Here is an 18,590-nt window from a genome sequence, read left to right on the forward strand (position 1 = left end):
GAGGCCCTCCATCCTCACAAGCCACTAAGGAAAGTTACGAAGAACAGAGACCTCTTGCTGGAGCTGAGGGAAGAGAAGGAAAGAAGGAAGACTTAGACCTGCTGTGGATTTAATAGGATACAATGAAACGGTGGCTCGATTGACAGCTATTTCCAAGTCTTCTCTGACTTTTTTTCTGCCCCCAACTCAAGTTTTGGAGATTGTGGAAAACCCGAGGCTTCCGCTGAAGACGTCTCTTAGAAACTAATTCCTGCCTGTGGGTTTTGTAGGATGGAAGGTGATTAACACTTTCCTGCCAAAGATCTCCCCTCAACTCCCTAACTGCTGCCCTCCTAGGGAAGGCCGGAAGAACAGGTATACGGAATTCCCACTCCTCCCTGAACTGCTGGCTCTGCTACTTGGGGAAGAAGAAAAGTAACACTGGGTCTCCCGTTTCTCTAAAAGCACAAGCCAGGATGCGCGTCTTCCCCTAAGACCACGTGGACAGGTTGGTGCTTCTGGAACCCAAGTGAGAAGGAATGTGCTGACCATCTTTGCAGTAACGTCCTGCCCTGAAATGCAGAACCCAGTGCCAGTGGGTCCACGCACCATCCGGTGCCCGCACCACAAAGAGAGCCGTGGGAGTTCATCCAAGTCCTGTGTTCGCAAGCATGGGAACTACTTTTGGATCTTGAGTTTTCACTTCAAAACCTGGATCTACACCAATAATCCTAAAAGACTCCTGTTCAGTGACATGCCAGTTGTCTGGGAGTGGAGAGGAAGAGCATTTGTCAAAGGATGACTTGGGCCCCCAAATAATAATAATAATAATAATAATAATAATAATAATAATAATAATAATAATAATAATAATAATAATAATAAAGAGAAGGAAAAAAATGTCCTGGCTCAGGGAGCAGTGAACTGGATTGCCTGCTGCTCTTTGCTTCACCCAGAACGCCTGTCGGTTTAAGTAGCTGGTACCCAAAGCAATGAAGTCTCCCAACCTCCTGGACCCCTAAAATCACTTCAAATACACAAGCAGTCAGAGGGACTTAGGTGAACTGTGTGTGAAAACGTAAAACTGCAGACTGGATCATAAACCACTACACAGAAGCAAAGTATCAGAAGGAAGATTTTTGACAGAAAACAAACTGAATAAAACAAAGCCTGTTTTTAAATAATAAAAATTGTATTAATACACATAATTGCCACCTCATTTTGAGATCTTGCAGATCTCACATCCGCACTCCAGCACTGAGCGAGGCACTTTCTGTGAGTCACCCGGTCCGCCCATCCCAGGAGCCCCGGGGGTATGACACTGAGCCGCTCTCCGGGCTGGAGCCGGGCTAGGCGGTCAACAACCTGCCCCGAGCCCTGAGATGGGCTGCTGTGAGGCAGGGGGAAGGGGCCTCCCTCACTCTCCCAAACCAAACCCGCCCCACGGCCGCGGCCCCATCCCTGCAGCTCTGCTGGGCTGTGCGCCCCACCTTGACCTTACTGGTCAGTCCTCTCAACAACTGAGTAAGGAAGGGACTCAGTCCTTCTAACTCTCGTTTCAAAGATGAGCCAACTGAGTTTCTGAGCATCCTGAGTAAGTCCAAGGTCACCCCGCTAGTGGGGGCAGGGCTAGAATCCAGCCCAGGTGTTTCCACTCTGGAGGCCAAGTTCCTTCCCCGGCTCCACCTTCCCTCCTGGGCAGTGTCCCCCCAAGTCCCTGACCCCGCGCCACCCACTCTCCAGGGAGGACCGACGGGCAGCCCTCCCGGAACCACGCCAGTGGCTTCACCGTCCGGACCCTTCTGGGCCGGGCCACCTGCCTCCCTCTTATTTTCATGCCATCAGCTCCCACACCCCCAGGCAGGGGAGAAAGCAGTCTTCTCCACTGCTGGCCATGCTCTTCTCCCACATGGATAAATCCCGAGGTCAGAAAACACCGCTCAGAAGTGACTCATTTCTGACCTTGCTGCCAAACACAACACCCTTTTACGTAACTCGCTCTCACACCCATCTCCTCCTCCTCCTCCAGGCGGCTGCCCTGTCAAACCAAGGCTGACCTTCCTCACCAGCTGGCAGTCCGTGCCAACTACCCTTTCTGCCCCCCATCTCTGCTCGCTGAGCTCAGAGGTGGCCTCCAGCAAGCTCCCCCTCAGGGCCTTCTTGGTGACTTCTTCTGGAAGGGCTGGGAGACTTCATATCGAATGTTGGCTCGTGGGCTGATGTCTTAAGCCAACCTCAAAAAATAAGTGTGTGGTGAGGGAAAGGCCCTTGGACGAGGGATCTCTCTCTCTCAGCTGAATCTGCAAGCCAGCTTCCTGACAGAGCACTTCTCACATTTTCCAACTCTCGCTGTGTACGTGCCGAAAAGAAAATCCTTTTTGGGTGTGTCTGTAGGCTTGACTTGGCATAGGGAGAGCTGTGGGCTGCCTTTCGATACATACAATTCACTGTGCTGCTGCAACCGGAAGCAATTAATCCAAAAATTTTTTTTTGTATCTGTCTCCTTCCTTTGCTGTGAGGTTCCCTAGGATCATGTCAGCACATATACCCCCAAACACCTGTGTGTGCTTAAAAAAAACCCCGAACACGAAGTATGTTCAGAGATACACCCTCCTCCTCTTCTCCAGGTGAGAAGGGCCTGTGGCCTCCCGCAGGGAAGAGGAAGCGAGGGAACTTCCCCCGGGCGCTGGTGGGAACATCTCAGGAGGAAGGAACAGAGAAGTTGGCAAGGACTCGGAGGACGGATATGCAAGTGCCATGAGACTGGCTGAGCCTGGCGTGTGCCAAAAATTAATTCATAAGCAAATGCTTATTTTATAGTTTCCCACTGGCTACAAAACATCAAGCAGAATGGAAAGATTTCTTCTGGGGGCTGGCAGGAAGTGGGTGGCATTGGAGAGTGCAGAAAGAAAGCAGGGTTACTCTTCAGGAGATGCCTGATCCCACCGCTCGACAAAGCCACCCATCCCTGGGGGGCCCCAAGGCACCGGTGTGGTCTTGTTGCTCCCGGAAGCAGAGGGTTTGCCATGAAGCCTGAGCCGCTCCGATGGCACCCGGGTAGAAGTTTGGGAGGCAGTATCTATCCTCAGATGTTACCAGCATCAGAGAAGCCAGGGCAGGGACAGAAGATACTGGAAGACGTGGGGACATGTTCCCTAGGAGTCCATTATGCCAGGCCAGGAAATATCCTAAATTGGGCTTCAAGGCTTACGTGATGAAACGACAGATTGTAAAGTTTCAGAAAAAAGGAGCAAATTCTCTGCATGAGGGTTCCTAGCAAGCACATAGGTCCTTACTTTAGGATTCCCATAAATTGAATCTTCTGAGGTCTAGACCATGAAGTTTAGAACTTCTGAAGAGCCATGGTCCCCAGTGACCTTATCCTCTGGACAGGGGGCGGGTTTTCACACACCCTCAAAAGGGTAAGGACATGAGTCGACACTTCTGCCCAGAAGGGACTGAGCTTCCAGGGCAGAGACAGTGGTGCCACCAGTTGGGCGCAGCTGTAACACCCAACTCAGGGGCTCAGCTGACCCATGGTAGGTCTCAATCCACTGTCACAGTCGCCCGTGGGGGAGCCAGTCCCCCCAGGTGGCCCCACAACTCCCTCTCCTTTGTGCACATGCCCACCTCAAAGCAAGAGGTAGACGCTTCTCCCCTCCCCCTGAAACTGGGCTCACAACGGGCTCTGACCGACAGAATGTGGCATCGGTGTTGTACTAAGGATTCCAAGCCCAGGTCCTGAAACACCTGGTGGCTTCCATGTCCCACTCCTCAAACACGACTTTTGAGCATGCAGCCACCGTCCTCTAAGCAGCCCACACCGCACAGAGAGGCCGCATGGAGGAGAACCAAGGTGATAGCCACTGCTCAGCTCCCAGATGAGGGCCAGCACCAGTGCCACGGCCACGCAAGCGGTCGTCTTGGGCGTCCCAGCCCCATCAAGCCCCTGATGACTGCAGCCCCAGCCGGGACCACACAGAGCAGAACCGCCCAGCTGAGCCCAAGCCCACAGAAACAGGACAGGGATCAGAATGGCCATGGCTTTAATCAAGCCATTAAGTTTTGAGGTTATCAACACAATAGCTCAACAGTAAGATATTATCAACTCAACAGTAAGATAACTAAGGCCGGGGGCAGGAGAGGAGGGGACAGGAGGCACATGATACCCAGCTCGGGCTTTGTCCCACCGCTCGCTGGCCTCCTGTTCCCTCACCTCTGTGACGGGGAGAACGCACGCGCAGCACACCTCACAGCCCCACCTGGAGACTCAGACGGGACAGCTGGAGGGAAAGTGCTTCGTAACCAGAAGCCAACAGCAACCGGATGCGAGTGCCACTCGCCTTCTCCACTGAGCGCTGCAGCCATGGGCCCATCCCTGGCCCACGCATGCCTCTGTCCTGGGAGATGACAAGGACTTCACTTGTAAAAACGAGAAAGTCGTCTTCCTTTATCAAGCACCTGCCTTCCTCCTCCGATCTTCAGCATCATCCTCAGCAATGAAGCTGTTGCAGGCAAGGAGGAGTCTGGGGAGCCAAGCCACGTGGCCCTGCTACTTACTGCTGGTGTGATGTGGGGCAAGTTCCTTAACTATTTGGGGCTTTCGCTTCCTTACCTATAGAGGGGTAAGCGTGGCACCTGCCTGCTAGGGAGACTGTGAGGACTAAATGAGATGATACAAGGGGGGCACTGACACGCAGTTCCCGGTCCACAGTAGGCACTTAATAAACGCTGGTCATCATCAACATCACATGGCTTTTCACTTAATGAGCATACAGTGGAACTGACTCTTTTGGTGTGCAGTTCTACAAATTCTCACACACGTAGAGATTTGTATGCCCAAAGCAAGACACTCAACAGTGGCATCACCCAAAAAAGTCCTCTGTGCTGTTCTCTTACAGTCAGATTCTCCCCTCACCCTCATGGTGGCAAACGCTGCTCTGTTCTCCATCACTACAGCCTGGTCCTTTGGAGAATGTCATACAAATAGAACCATACAGGGTGTCACCCTCTGAGACTGGCTTCTTTCACTCAGCATAATGCTTTGAGGGGCCCCATGTTATCATGTTTATCAGTAGTTCATTCCTTTTTATCACAGAGTAGTGTTCATGCTGTATGGATGTACCACAGTCTGTCCATCACCTTTTTTTTTCTAATTGAAGTATAGTTGATTTACAATGTGTTAATCTCTGGTGCACAGCATAGTAATTCATTTATACGTACATATTTTTCCTTTCCATATTCTTTGTCATTATAGGCTACTGCAAGGTACTGAAGATAGTTCCCTGTGCTGTACAGTAGGCAATCACCATATTTAAAATTATTGTCACAAGCCAGGGAGAAAAGACCTCAGAAATGGAGTCGGCTAGCCATACCTATTAGATTCTAAGATTTTCTGGGAAAACAAAGAATATTGCTAGAAAGTCCTGATTCAAAGCGTCAAAGAACTCAGGAGTCCACGTGTATGTGTGTCTTATGCCTGACGACACAGGGACAGAAACCCAGCGGTGACTTTCCTAATCCCACACCAAAGTGGGCTGGAAAGCGGGTGTCAGTCCCCTTCTCCTCTGCAGGAAGCAGGCCCCACACCCTGGGGGAGGTGTTTGTGAGCACAAGGGCCCTTCTGCAGCCCTCTCCTCGGACAGGCAGCCCAGTTCTGGAACCACGCAGCCCTGCACTCCCCAGCGACCTCCCTTCCCACCTGTCACTGAGAAACAGGAATCCAGGGGCGCCCACCTGAGCCTAGACCGCCCTCCCTCCCTGGGCAGGTGACATAAGACGATGAACAGGAAGCAAGAGTGGGCAGTGAGCCCTGGCTGGGACGGGACTTCAGCCATCAGTAACCGCCACCACTGCGGTCAGAACCCATCTCGCACTAACCCCCCAGCTGCTCATTTACTACTCTGAACCGGCTTCTCTAAGGCAAGACGAAACTGAGTCACTCCCTCTGGGGCTTCAGGGTGTCTGTCCTTAACTGGCCTGAAACAACCTGAATTCCTCATCATTTTCTCCAGAGAAAGAGACGCTCAGGGCCAAGGGGATCTCACAAGTCAACTCCAGGCTACAATTAATCTTCCTGGAACCACAAATCTCTAATGAGGCAGCGGGTGAGATGCTCCCAGCAGTCCCTGAGATCACAGGAGGAGAGAGGGGAGAGATGGGGGAAGCAAGCCAGCACTCAGGGCGGTGCGTCCCATCCTGGCGGGGGGCCCACAGGCCACCACACCCAGACCCACCCACCCACGAGCACATGGGCTCCTCCGACAGAAAACAGCCCTGCTCTGGGAGGCTCAATGGCTAAAACTCCGTCATGGCATTTCCTCTGCAGCCTGAGCATATGAGTAATGAATGTGTGAAAACACGAAACTAATATTCATCATTACTTTACAAGATAAAGAACTTGAAGGAAAAACAGCTTCTGTGTGCCTTGCCATCACCATCAGGGGTACGCTGTGAAAAACACGGCATCCTGCCAGAATCTCTGACTTCATCTTGCCAGCCAGGCTCGGCGCCGGCGGCCCTCAGCCCCCTCGAGCCCTCTCTACGCTTCACGCTTCCTTAATTAACGGTGTCTTCTTGTGTCTAGTCATCCAGACTCTTTAAAGCCTCGAGAGCCAACTGGGGCTCCAGCATCCAATCAGGTGACACTATGGCCAATGTGTATTAACTATAAATGGGTCTAAGGCACCAGCCTTGAGTGGGGGGTGGAGGTTGGAGAGACTCCATTCATGACATCCTGCTGTAATCAGGTTCAGGATAGCTTTACTCCCCATTTTTCTTTTCTTTTCTTTTCTTTTTTTTTTTATTGAGGTGTAACTCAGATAGAGTAAAGCACACCAATTTTAACTGTATGGCTCACAGAGTTTGCAACAGATTTATGCCCATGTAACCACCACCTAGACCAAGATGTAGCACCAAACCCCCAAAAGGCTCCCTTCTGCCCCTCCTAGAAAGTAACCTCCCCCACCAGATGACTAATCCTATCATACACTCATTTTGAATTCAGGCTTTCATTAGCTCTCCTAAACGATTTCAAATTGACTTTTTAATTATCGAACTGCCTCCCTCTAGGACCAGCTTTTCTTAAGTTATCTGTCAGATTTACAGTCCTACATTACAGCGCCGAGGCCCCTCGGGGTGCTTCTGGGCTACTGTGTACAACTGCCACCACATCCCCGGTCCCCCTTCCACCCTCCTCTGCCTGCTCTGCTCACCCCAAAGGACCCAGTCCCCGCTGTGGGAGCATGTCTGCTCCTGCACCTCTGGGCCTCCTCTCCCATGCACCATGAGCGAGCCTCCCCATGTCCCAGCCATGTGCCCAAATCCCACCCTTCAGACCCCACACTCCTTCTGCAAAGTCCACCTCATCAAAAAACCTCCTACCAACTCCTCACACAGGTGTCGTTGCTTCTTCCTTGGAGGGTCCACAGTAATTTTCCTGCCTCTTGGATGGCATGACACATCATTCTGGAGACACAGCTCCCTACGTGCATGCATACCAAGTCTTATATCTTTGCTAGATCATCAATTTCTTGAAGACTGGGCCTTTGTGACTTCTCAAATTAGCAAAGTTTTGTTTTCTTTGCTTGTTTTTGAGGAAGGGAGGGAATAACCTAGGGCTCCAACTTCTTATTTGGCCAGTAGAGGAAAAACCCCAACTCTCATCCACTATCAACACCGTTTCATCAACGAAAAGACATCAGAGCTAAGAAAAACTCATCAGGATATAACCTCAGAATAAAATGGCCAGATGGTCCCTCAAACTGACATATTTGGTTTATGAAAAACTGACCACACTGCCCTCATTTCCACACTTGGCTGTGCCTGGAGAAAATTCTCATAGACCGATTGGCCCCAGGGTCTGGAAACCACTAACCTGAAATCCCCAGTAGAGCACCGTGTATACAGAAAGTGCTCGATAAATGTTTAGTTTGACTGCTCGAGTCACTGGAAATCACAGAGAACAGGAGCTTTCCAGCCCTGCTTCCATTCCAACACGCGCACCCAGATGCCAGGACCACGGCAGTGGGCGTGCAAATCCTGATGGATTCACGTGGGACGAAATCAAACAGCAACCCCACGTGTTGCAGGTCACGTCTGCCCATGTGACAGCTCAGCTATGCAGCTGGCTCTCCCGCAGGCACAACATTCAACTTCGGGCAACGTATATAATGAACTTCGAGAGTGTGTGTTGGGGCAAGTGGGGACTGGAGGGCGAGGAGACAGGACCCCGCAGTCACTGTGCAGGCTGGGCAGGCACAGGGCACCTGGCTGAAGGGTGACTGGGGGCTGAAACCCAGGAGCCCTGGCTAAGGGCACATCTGCCCACAGGAAGAAACGCCCTTTTAAAATTTGTACCAAGAACCAAAACTTCACTAATCCAGACTCTGAATTTAAACTCAAGACCAAGAGTATAAGGTCAAGTCAAATACATACATAAAGGTGAATTTTATGCCATGTAAATTATATCTCAATCAAAAACTATTATCAAAATGTGTGTGTGTGAAAAAGTTAACCCTGTGCAGAGGCAAAGAGTGAAGAATGCATTAAGAAGGGGATACTAAAAATATTTAAAGGAATCATTTTCAGGGCCATTTATACATGAAAATTATACATGAAAATGTATATACTATTAAAATTCATTAAAATTGCTTTTTAAGAATGTCTACTTAGAATTCTACTTACTACTATTACTTTTAAATTAATTACATATTAATTTAAGTATTTTTAAATTTTTAATTAAAGATAATTTAAACAATAATTTAAAGTTATTATATTCTAAAATGGATCATACCCAGGCAACAAAAAGGCATTACTCATCTTTGACTCACCTAGCCTGGCTTTCCCCAGTTAGTTCCTATTATTTCAAACTGGTTCAGTTTTACTGAGCTTTTCAGTTAAAAGGCAGAGAAATTTATAGTCAGCAGGAACTATAGGGTCCATAGATGTAACAAATACAATTAGCACACAAAGTCCAAACTCCTTCTGGTCATCTTGTGATGGGATCCTCTGGGATCTTGGATTAAAAACTATACATATAATTCATTCAATCATTCATCAAACCAACCTTTATGGATTACTCATTATGCCCCAAATCCTGGGCCAACTTGCTTTGCACATCCTCAGCATTCTACAAATTTTCAAAGGTAACCCATGTTTTAGAATCAAGCCTGAATTATGACTGAATGGCCACAGTACGATTTCAATAGAATGTGCTTTTCCGAACAACAGAATTTTGTGCCCTAAGAATGAGCTATCCCCTATGCAAGAGTCTGTGCACCACCCAGGCACCCGGCCCCTAGAGGAGAGCCTCCTCCTACTCGGCAGGGCTGCCCACCAGCAGCCAAGCCGCCCTCCTACCTGTATGGTGGTGTTGCCTCCTTCCAGGAGGGCGATGGCCAGGAGGATGCTTTCGTGAAACACTCGGTCACTGGACGCGTTCATGATGAGATCGATGACCAGATTGGAGGCGCCCTCCTTGTCGAGGTGGCACTGAACCTCAGCCAGGCTCATCTCACCCCTGCTCATGGAGCTGGACCCGGAACCTCCCCCTAAGAAGATGGAGCAGTGCTCTTATTAACTACAATCACCACAGCTAACATTTATTACATTCCTTCTGTGTACCAACACTTCATACACTGAACACTTTAACAGTACTATCTCCTTGAACCTTCTTAACAACCCCACAGAAAAGGTAATGATTGTTAGCAGAGAGATGAAGTCACTTGTCCAAGGACACTCAGCTTAGCTTGTAAGTAGCAGCGATGGCACTTGAAGGCAGGCAGGTAAGATGAAGGAAGAATAATACATTTTGAGCAAGAGATCTAAAGCTGTATAGTCAGACTCTTCCTTACATTAAAATGCAGTGATTTGGGGCAGAATTATTAAGAACTGATTTAAGACAAACCGAACTTGAACACTTCTTAGAACATTCTTAAGAAAGTGTAGCCTATGATGATGACTTTAGCCCTCTTTCTAAGAAGCCCACCCTGGCCCCAAACTCATCCTTCCACTAATTTTCATCTGTTCGTTCATTCATTCAAAACCCATTTACTCAGTACTTGGTATGGAGCCAAGAGCTGGGGGTAGGGGAGTGAACAAAGTTCCCACCCCCACTGAGCTTCAGATGAGACAAATACAATCAGGAGGAGATGGCCTGTGCCATTCAGTGGGACAGATCCCAACTGTGTTTAGAAGGTGCCTATTTAAGACCTTGCATGATTTTTGGCAATAACCAAAATATTAATGTACATGGGGAAATGGGATAATCAATTTCAGAAAAACAGAAAACCATCTGTCAGTCCTTCCCTGCAGAGCTCAATTCAAAGGTACGTTACTTGTCCTTGACTTTCTAGATCTATTGCATCTACAGCACAAGGGAGACACTAGTTCCACATCAGAATCTGTCTCTGATTCCAACCCCCTCCCCATGATGCTCTCCAGGGCCTCACAGACTTGCTGAATGACCCCACCATGGAAAGTCAAGAGAAATAATTTTGAGATGTTGTGTGAGGAACCTCTGCTTCACAATCCCTGGGAACTTTCAGATGAGATGCTAAGGTCCGCTTCTGGGTAACCTGTGAACGGCATCTTTGCCGCAGCTCCGTGAATTGAGCAGGTATGCCCCAGGTATTCCTCGGGCAAGACACCCAAGATCCCTCCCCAGAAGTTGCCAGGATACATTTATCAAACACCCAGTGTTTCTCTGCTACCTGAGGAACCTACCAGGGACCAGCAGTGCCTCAGAGTCAACACTGTTGACAGGGAATCAGGCAACTCACATTTGTGCTTCGAGCATGGAGTTACTGGCCCCCCTTCAAGCCAACACCAGTACCCACAGTTCAGTTTGCAGCTTTTACCTGTACCTGTGTTTACAATGTTTTGGGACACCTCTCAGGATGTGTTTTTAAGCAATTCAATATAGAGGTTTTTTCCCGTGCGCCAACTCCCCTGAGACTTTTGGGGAGGCATAAGGCATGGGCATTAGGATCAGATATAACTGCTTCAAATTACAGACCAGTCACTAACTAAAGTTCCCCTTTCCTCTGTTCAGCAGGGTAACAGCAGTCCCTATCATAGATAGTCAGTAACTTGGAGGAGAAAGGATAAAGAATGCAAAACAGTTGGGAAAGCCATCAGCTTAGTAAGCGTAAAATAAATGGTGGCTTTCACCCTCCTCACTCCCAACGTCATCCTCATCTTATGGGAAAACACGAGTTCTGATGACCGCAAGAAACGGTGCAACAAAGTCAAGTTTCTTGAGTCATTCAACTATCACCAGAGGGTTGCTGCATGAGAAAGAGGGGCAAAGGCTTAGACAGTATCTGATTGCTGGGAAATGTTTTCAGACCTCAATTTGATGGTAGACCAAAGACAAAATAAGTTGCTAAAAAAAAAAAAATACACTTGCAACCCAAATTCATCTGTTAGAGTTTCAACCTGCTGAGCAGAAACACACAGCTCTCATGTGGCACACTCAGGTCACACGTGCAGCCGATTAGCACACCACGCAGCCTACCTCCTCCCCCAGGCTTGCTGGGTCCTCCTGGTGACAGCGGGCCATTGCCAAAGCTGGTAAGGCTCTCTCTTCTTCCCGAAGGTCTGATGTTTCCATAGTAACGGTTGACCAAAATCTGCCTGAGGGCCTCACCCTTAATTCAAACAGGATAATGAAATCAGGTTCTGAATTTAATGCATAACTGAGCAACTAATATTAAAAAAAGAAAACCACAGGGGTACTCAGTTCTAATTGGCTCAGTCTCACTCAGTGAAAAAATAAATTATTAATAAAAGCATTTGGAAACTCTGAAGTTAACTTCAATATTTGCTCAGGAAACCAGATCATAAAAAGACATCCATCTAGAATACGAAGTATCTGAAAGTGCTCTCTCTCACACACAGTGTTAAAGATAGAACATTAATTTGGAAGGGCAGCTAACAGTAACAACAACGACAACAACAACAACAAAAAACCCAAAAAGTCCCTTTGGGATAAGCCAAGAAAATTCAGACAAGATGAAAAATTTACAGGTCATCTTCCACACAGCAGTATGAAAATGTTACTCCAGCCACAGGACTTATTCCCAAGGTCCTAAGAAAATATTAAGATATCAGAGTAATAGAGTAAATAAAATAATAAGCCGGAAATAAGACTTTCTTACAGAAAGAGTCAATGGACTAAATGGTAAAGAAAAAAAAGTGCTACAGAAAATAAATTAGTGGCAGGTATCAGGTATGTCAGACAAGAAATAAGCAACGTGGATAAAATGACGAGGGGTTTGCTTTGAAACAATACGGGAGGAGAGGACTAGCTGGGTATAAACCAGACTAGAGCGAGCAAGAGCTGACAGCTGTTGAAGCTGCGTCACGAATGAGGGTTCGCAAAGCTCTTCGAAGTATGCATTTCAGATATATTATTTCCATGATAAAAACTTTAAAAAAACATAAATATCAAAGGAATCCTGGGCAGGAGATATAACAACTCTTCCCCACAAATCCAATTAAAAAACAAACGAAACTCTGACTTGTTCTTGAATACTAAGGGGTACTGGTAATGCAGCGCAAAGCCGTAGGGCTGATTCTCAGCTCTGTCCCACCTGCGGTCATGCTGAGGGCCTCCCAGACCACCTCTCAATCTGGAAGTTTCTAAAAGTCAAAGGCTGTGAGGATTTCCACCAGACCCTTTCCCAGGGACAATGTAGTAAGTCCTGGAGTTCCTCTGGTACCTCACTGAGAGAGCTAAGTGAGAAGTCTAGCAGAGGGAGGGTGTGTGGAAATACAGCAGGTCTCTAAAACAGAGAGGCTCTAGAGTTCCTTTGAAGAGGCCTGCAACTCTAACATGACTCAGGAGAATTTCAAGTGATTTGCTAATAAGCTCCAAGAATAGGTCTGGAGACTTCAAGGAGGTTATTTGCAAAACAAGATGGGAAGGAGCAGACCGGAGGGAGAGGAGTGCCCTGAGGGTGGTGGGGAGGCCAGGGCACCCTGAGGGAGGTGGGACCAGGATAAAGGCAGAAAACGCCTTAGTTCAACTGTCAAAATGACCTACGGGCCCAGGACTACACAGCCTGGTTCTTCTCGGTTACAGCCAAGCTGTGATTTCAAGACTCTGAGGACAAAAGGGGATAGGATGAGAGGGAGGAGAGGGGAGGCAGTTCTGATTTTAAAATGAAAGTTCAGGAAAGAAAACAATCTTTATTTCCCCCTTCATTCCATCCACATATACGTGTCTCAATGTAGTTCCGCAAAGGAGAGCGCTTCCATTAGTACGTGAAACTCTTCCGACCTTGACCGACGGTAAATTCAAGATTTCGAGACTACTTCCAAAGGGGAAGCTCTTTGTGATTTCTAAAAATACTTTAAAAATAAACTGTTTGTGGTATAATATCCTTTAATGGCTTAGAAAATCACATTTTGGTGTAAAGATTGAGTTTTGCACCAGTACAAACACATCAACCAAAACTTTCCAAAGCTGTCACTGACAACATGGTGACTGTAAAAGGCTGACTTCATAAGACAAACATAAATTTCAAAGGAATGTTCAAGAAAGCCTACTGAGAAAGAAAAAGGGGGGCGACAAGGTCATGCCCATATTGAACAGAACAGGATATTAACTGCCATTTCCCTTTGTTGACACAATGATGCATCTGTTTGATTTTCTTTCAAAAGGCACAGACTTTGAGTTCCCACAATAGGGATGGCTGGTGGGAAACCATCCCAATTTTCGACTGGATTCTCATGGGCACCACAGAAACGGGTAAATGATTGAGAGGTAAATGGCTGGGTTGACACCTGCAAACTGCACCTCAGAAGACAACCAATGGAGCCATGGTGGCAAGACTCTAGAAGGTCACAGGGCTGGATGGTCAAAGGCAGGGTGACTGTCACCGGGCAACCAACACACGTGTCCTTTAAGGAAGTCTCAACCAGAGACTTCACACCTAGGATCAGAGAGGCTCTGCCAGATTCTCCGCTCCTCGTGGTTTTGAGGGTCATCAGCGAGAGCCTGGTCAGTTTGTGATCGAGGGAGCAGGAGGGAGAGAAAGGAGCACGTGCCGCTCGGGAACATGTGGACTCCAGGGACAGGAACTTCACATTTATGCAGCCTGGATGCCAAACTCAAGTTACAAAGGGATCTCACATTACCATTTTGCCTCTCCTTTCACAGAAAAACCCTAGCAGTTACCATAGCAACTGATGCATCAAATGGTACATTTTTTCCCCTTAAGAGAATATCAAAAACAGTGTTCTTTATGGGAAACACACACACACACACACACACACTCTCTCCACCCTACAAACGAATTTTTTTCCCTCTTAACTGTAAGGTTTTTGGTACACATACACTTCACTTTCTCGCCACAAAATAAATAAATAAATAAATAAATAAAAATTTTAAGGCAAGGGAAAAAAGAGAACACGTGGGATTTGCTTTTTTAAAAAAAGTAAAAAAACAAGGTAAGAATCGTTCCTTTTCTGAAAAAATAAAGACTGAAAATTTTAGGTAAAAAAGGGACAGAAAGAGAACATGGATAAGCATTATTGAAAGTTATGCAAATCCCTAGTGTGAAAACTTAGGTTCAAGGAAAATGCTGTTTTTCTGAGCTAGTGGTTTAATTTAGGAAAAATTAAAATCTGCACAGAAAAGCCTTCCTAATCATCTTGATATAAAATTACTCAACAGCACTGAGCTGTTCATGGTGTACCAGGCTGAGGAAGCGGATGGCAGAGTAGGAAAAAAAAAAAAAGTGACTTCTCAAATAGCATCACTTCTCGGCTGTAACATGTGGCCCGTGCAGTCCTTTTTTCAAGAACACTAGGTTTTCCCCAGCTGTTTATACCTACAGGATGCAAACAAATATCAGGTGTTTTGTCTCTGGTAAGAAATTCCGTGCACATTATTACCTGAGACTGAGACAAGACAAAGGCAAAGAGTTTCATTTGCAGTGTCAGGTGAGAACGGTGAAAACGGCAGGTCAGTGATGTGGAGTCAAGAAACCAAGCTCCTGCCCTGCAACTCGGTTCAGCCGAGTTTCATTCTGTCAGTTAAGCTAACGGCTAATTAACTGCATGGGGACGCAGCCCAGCGTGGAACAAGGCACTCAGAGTTAACAGTGCCACAAGCAAAGGAGAGAAAAAGTGATCTCTAGGCTTTCCTGGTTCCAGCCACTTAAAAATCAGGTGCTTCAGGACAGATCACCCTCTCATATGAGCAGTAAGCCTCTCACACCTTAGTCAGCACTAAGGTAGCACCTCGATTTAAAAATACCTTCTTTTTCTACTCCTGGTGTCTGTCAAATCTCTGACGCATCTCAGTCTGCAAGGCAACCACCACCATTAATACCCCTTCTCAGGGTCCAGCCGCTGTGCTGAGTGTTTCAAGTGCACAGCTCTGTAAAACAGTCCTAAGGGATGGAGACTCTTATCCCCACTTCACAGCAGGAGAAATTGAGGCCCACGGAGGTTAAACAATGTGCCCAAATCACACAGCAAGGGCCTGACAAAGGGAGGCTTGAAACTGTTTCTAATTCCAAAGCTCATGCACTGGGGTGACCTCCAACACCATGTCCCCTGAGAACTTAGGCACGAGGGACAGTGATGTGCCTGGAACGGCTACCTCTAAGACTCAGGGAAATCCTTGAAGGACAGGCAAGGATGGAAAAAACAGGAACGCAAGGTGCCCCTGATCAGTGACCTGCAGGAGACACTGGATGCTGGAGGCAAAGGGCTCAATGCCAGCTTCCTAGAAGCGCTTCTTTGGTCACAATCCAAGAAATCAGTCGCCAGAGAGAGGAAAGGATTTGGGACGTGGTGCGACTGGGCAGGGGTTGAAGCGTGTGAGCAGAGCAAAGGTGCACCAGGCACCCATTCGTCTCAGGCGAACATCCTCTGCAACCCTGATGACCCCAATTCCTTGACAGGCTTCTCCGTGACTGCTCACTTCCTAACCCCATGACTTGGGGAAGGTACCCAAGTTCTCTGAGTTTCAGTTTCCCAATCTGTGCAATGGGGATGACGGCTGTGTCACTGGGTCAAAGTCAGCATTAATAAGGATTGATCTGTTAACATTTGTCAAAGTCTTAGCATATCATAAGCACCCAGAAAACCAGAGCATCTGGTATTTTCCAAAAAAGGAGGGTAACTTGAAGTCAGTGGTCAGCACACTAATGATGGATGTAGCCTCCTAGGAAATGGTTCAGCAATGCATAATCAGCCCCTGAAGAAAGTATCTACCCTGTGGTTTAGAATCTCCCCTTTTAGGAATCAATCCACAGATGCACACACTTGTTCATTTCCTCATCAAAGGAAAACATTACAAAATACTTGTTAATTGGTGGAACCTCAGGCAGCTGTTAATGTTCAAAGACTTTCAAAGAAAATGCTGATATAATATTAAATGACAAAAGCAGGGAACAAAAGTCGTGCACATGGAATCATCCCAGTGACAAGGGAAGTGCGTGCTGGCCACACTCTCAGGTGTGTAAAAAAGTGGGAGAGGGAAATATTAAATTATCTTTTATAGCTAGGTAGTGTCATTATGGACTTTTTTATTATACTTTTTTATTATAAATTATCCCATAGTGATCATCAGTTACTCACAGAAACAAAAGGAGAAAAAACCCCAATTTTTTAAAGACTACACCTAAGGAGAAAGCCACCTCCAAAAAAGGAGACAGGATGCAAAAAAGCTGACCTGGTCATTACCTGGAGGCCAGCCGGGCGCAGTGCATGAGCAAGTGGACGGGGTGGGTGGAATCACCAGCTAGTTTCATTTATATAAATGGCTGTGATTGGTCCTGAGCCAATTAATGCTTTAACAATGACAATGACAACAACAAAAACTGTCCCTCTTTAAGTCACAGCACGTGGCCAAGGGCGGTGTTATGGTCCCAACACCCAGAGCTACGTACCCTTTTATGGTCTTCCAGTTGCCTCAGGGGTGGACTCGGCTCGACCTCCTGCTAAGCATGCAGAAATTCCATTTAAGTAAGACACTAGGGAGACACGTCCAACTTCAGGGTCAGTCACAAATAAGATGCACAGAGAGAGCGTGGACAGCAAAGACTTACACAGCAGGAGCAAAGACCTGTTTTGGGTTTCCCCCCAAATACAAATGCTCCATTCCTCCGGGTCCTGCTTCACAACCACCCCGTCCCCAACCCTACTGCACTGCTCAAAGTGAGCAGACATGTGATTTTTTGGGCCAAGATTATTTTTTGCAAGGATTATGAAAAGTAAGTTCGATATTCCATACATTTACATGAACCCAAAGGGGTTCCAATGCAAGACTCAACCGGGCAGGTCCCTGTGATTCAGACATGCATGACCGCACAGCACATGCGTGAGGACACGGATGCGTACACTTCTGAGCAGACACACACACGGGACCTCGGCTCCCCCCAGCCCACCGGTACATGGCATTCTCATCCAGGCTACTGATGCTGAAGAGCGCTGACTGAGAATATTAGAGACCGATCATTGTAAACATCCATGCTGGAATTCAGCTATTCCATCGTGTTTCATATCTACGCTCTTCTTTCAAATAAAGTACATTTCATTTTAGCTTTGCCTCCTGTGGTTCTAGAACAATTTCTGCAAGGAAATTTTGATACTTGGAAATATGCCTCCTCCAAAAGCTTCTCTATGACTTTAGATGCCTTAGTTAATTCCAGTCCTTCATTTAGCAAGTTAGCGGCAGGAAGAACAGGAAGACTGCGTCGTGAAACCACTACTTGACTAGTAGCTCCCATCAAAACGATACATGAATATCCACAACTTCAAATTCACTTCATCTCTGCGCAGGACCCAGAGCTCTATTTTGTGTGGATCAGCAGCAAGGTCCAGACAGTCCAGCGTTTCTCAACTAAACATCTCAGGACTAAGACAAACGGTTTTATGTGAAAACCTTCAAAGAGTCACATCCCCTTGCCTGGAGGACACTTTGGTTTCAGCTCTAGCTGCTCAGAACTTTTCTTTCTACACCAACAGCCACCCGATTACAGCAATGATCAGGTCCCAGGCAGGCTAGAGACTCCCTCGTTCACCTGCCACTGGGACAGACACTTGACTACGACAGCTCAGACACTCAGCCAGGAACACTGATAAGCACCATATTTGCTGGCACCACAAATATAGGTGAGCAGCACACACCTCGGTGGAATTCTCCGAGTCCGGAGCTTGGGGCAGCTGGTTGGGAGTAAAATAAAGCACGTTAGTTACAGTATGTACACCTCTGGACAAAGAAGCCCAGAGACCAACACTCAAGGACAAAACACAGAGGGCGAAACGAAGTGACCGGGCTGCCACACCCACTGAAGGATGCTTCAGCCCTGGAGGGCAGGAGATACCCTCTCTCTCTTTGAAACTGTACTGAATGTGGTTGTGCTGGAAGAGACAGTTGGCTTGAGATGGGGAAACATATTTAAATTCAGGAAAGAAACAAATCTACCACTGACCAAGAAGGAAATAGGTCTTAAAAATAAAAAAAGACGTCAAAGGAAGAACTTCTGCACATCTATGTTTTTGTTCATCCACAGAGAGGAAAAGTGATACAGCACACGCCCCTGGAGGCTTGGGGAGGGGAAGTGGGGAAAGAAGACTGAGGAGGATGA

The 18,590-nt window shown here is 47.2% G+C and overlaps 1 protein-coding gene across 2 annotated transcripts in view; it reads right to left on the reverse strand.

Annotated features, from left to right (window-relative positions):
* The window catches only part of ITPR1 (inositol 1,4,5-trisphosphate receptor type 1), a 299,832-nt gene that overhangs the window by 86,649 nt on the left and 194,593 nt on the right, over positions 1 to 18,590 (reverse strand). For both annotated transcript variants that reach the window (XM_074344434.1, XM_074344433.1), the window contains 2 exons: positions 11,498 to 11,630; positions 9,340 to 9,530 (listed from right to left, as the gene is read on the reverse strand). In XM_074344434.1, the coding sequence (XP_074200535.1) occupies positions 9,340 to 9,530; positions 11,498 to 11,630 (324 nt within the window). The remainder of the gene's footprint in view (positions 1 to 9,339; positions 9,531 to 11,497; positions 11,631 to 18,590) is intronic.

This window comes from Camelus bactrianus, chromosome 17 (genome assembly GCF_048773025.1).
Source record: "Camelus bactrianus isolate YW-2024 breed Bactrian camel chromosome 17, ASM4877302v1, whole genome shotgun sequence".
Classification (NCBI taxonomy): Eukaryota; Metazoa; Chordata; class Mammalia; order Artiodactyla; family Camelidae; genus Camelus; species Camelus bactrianus.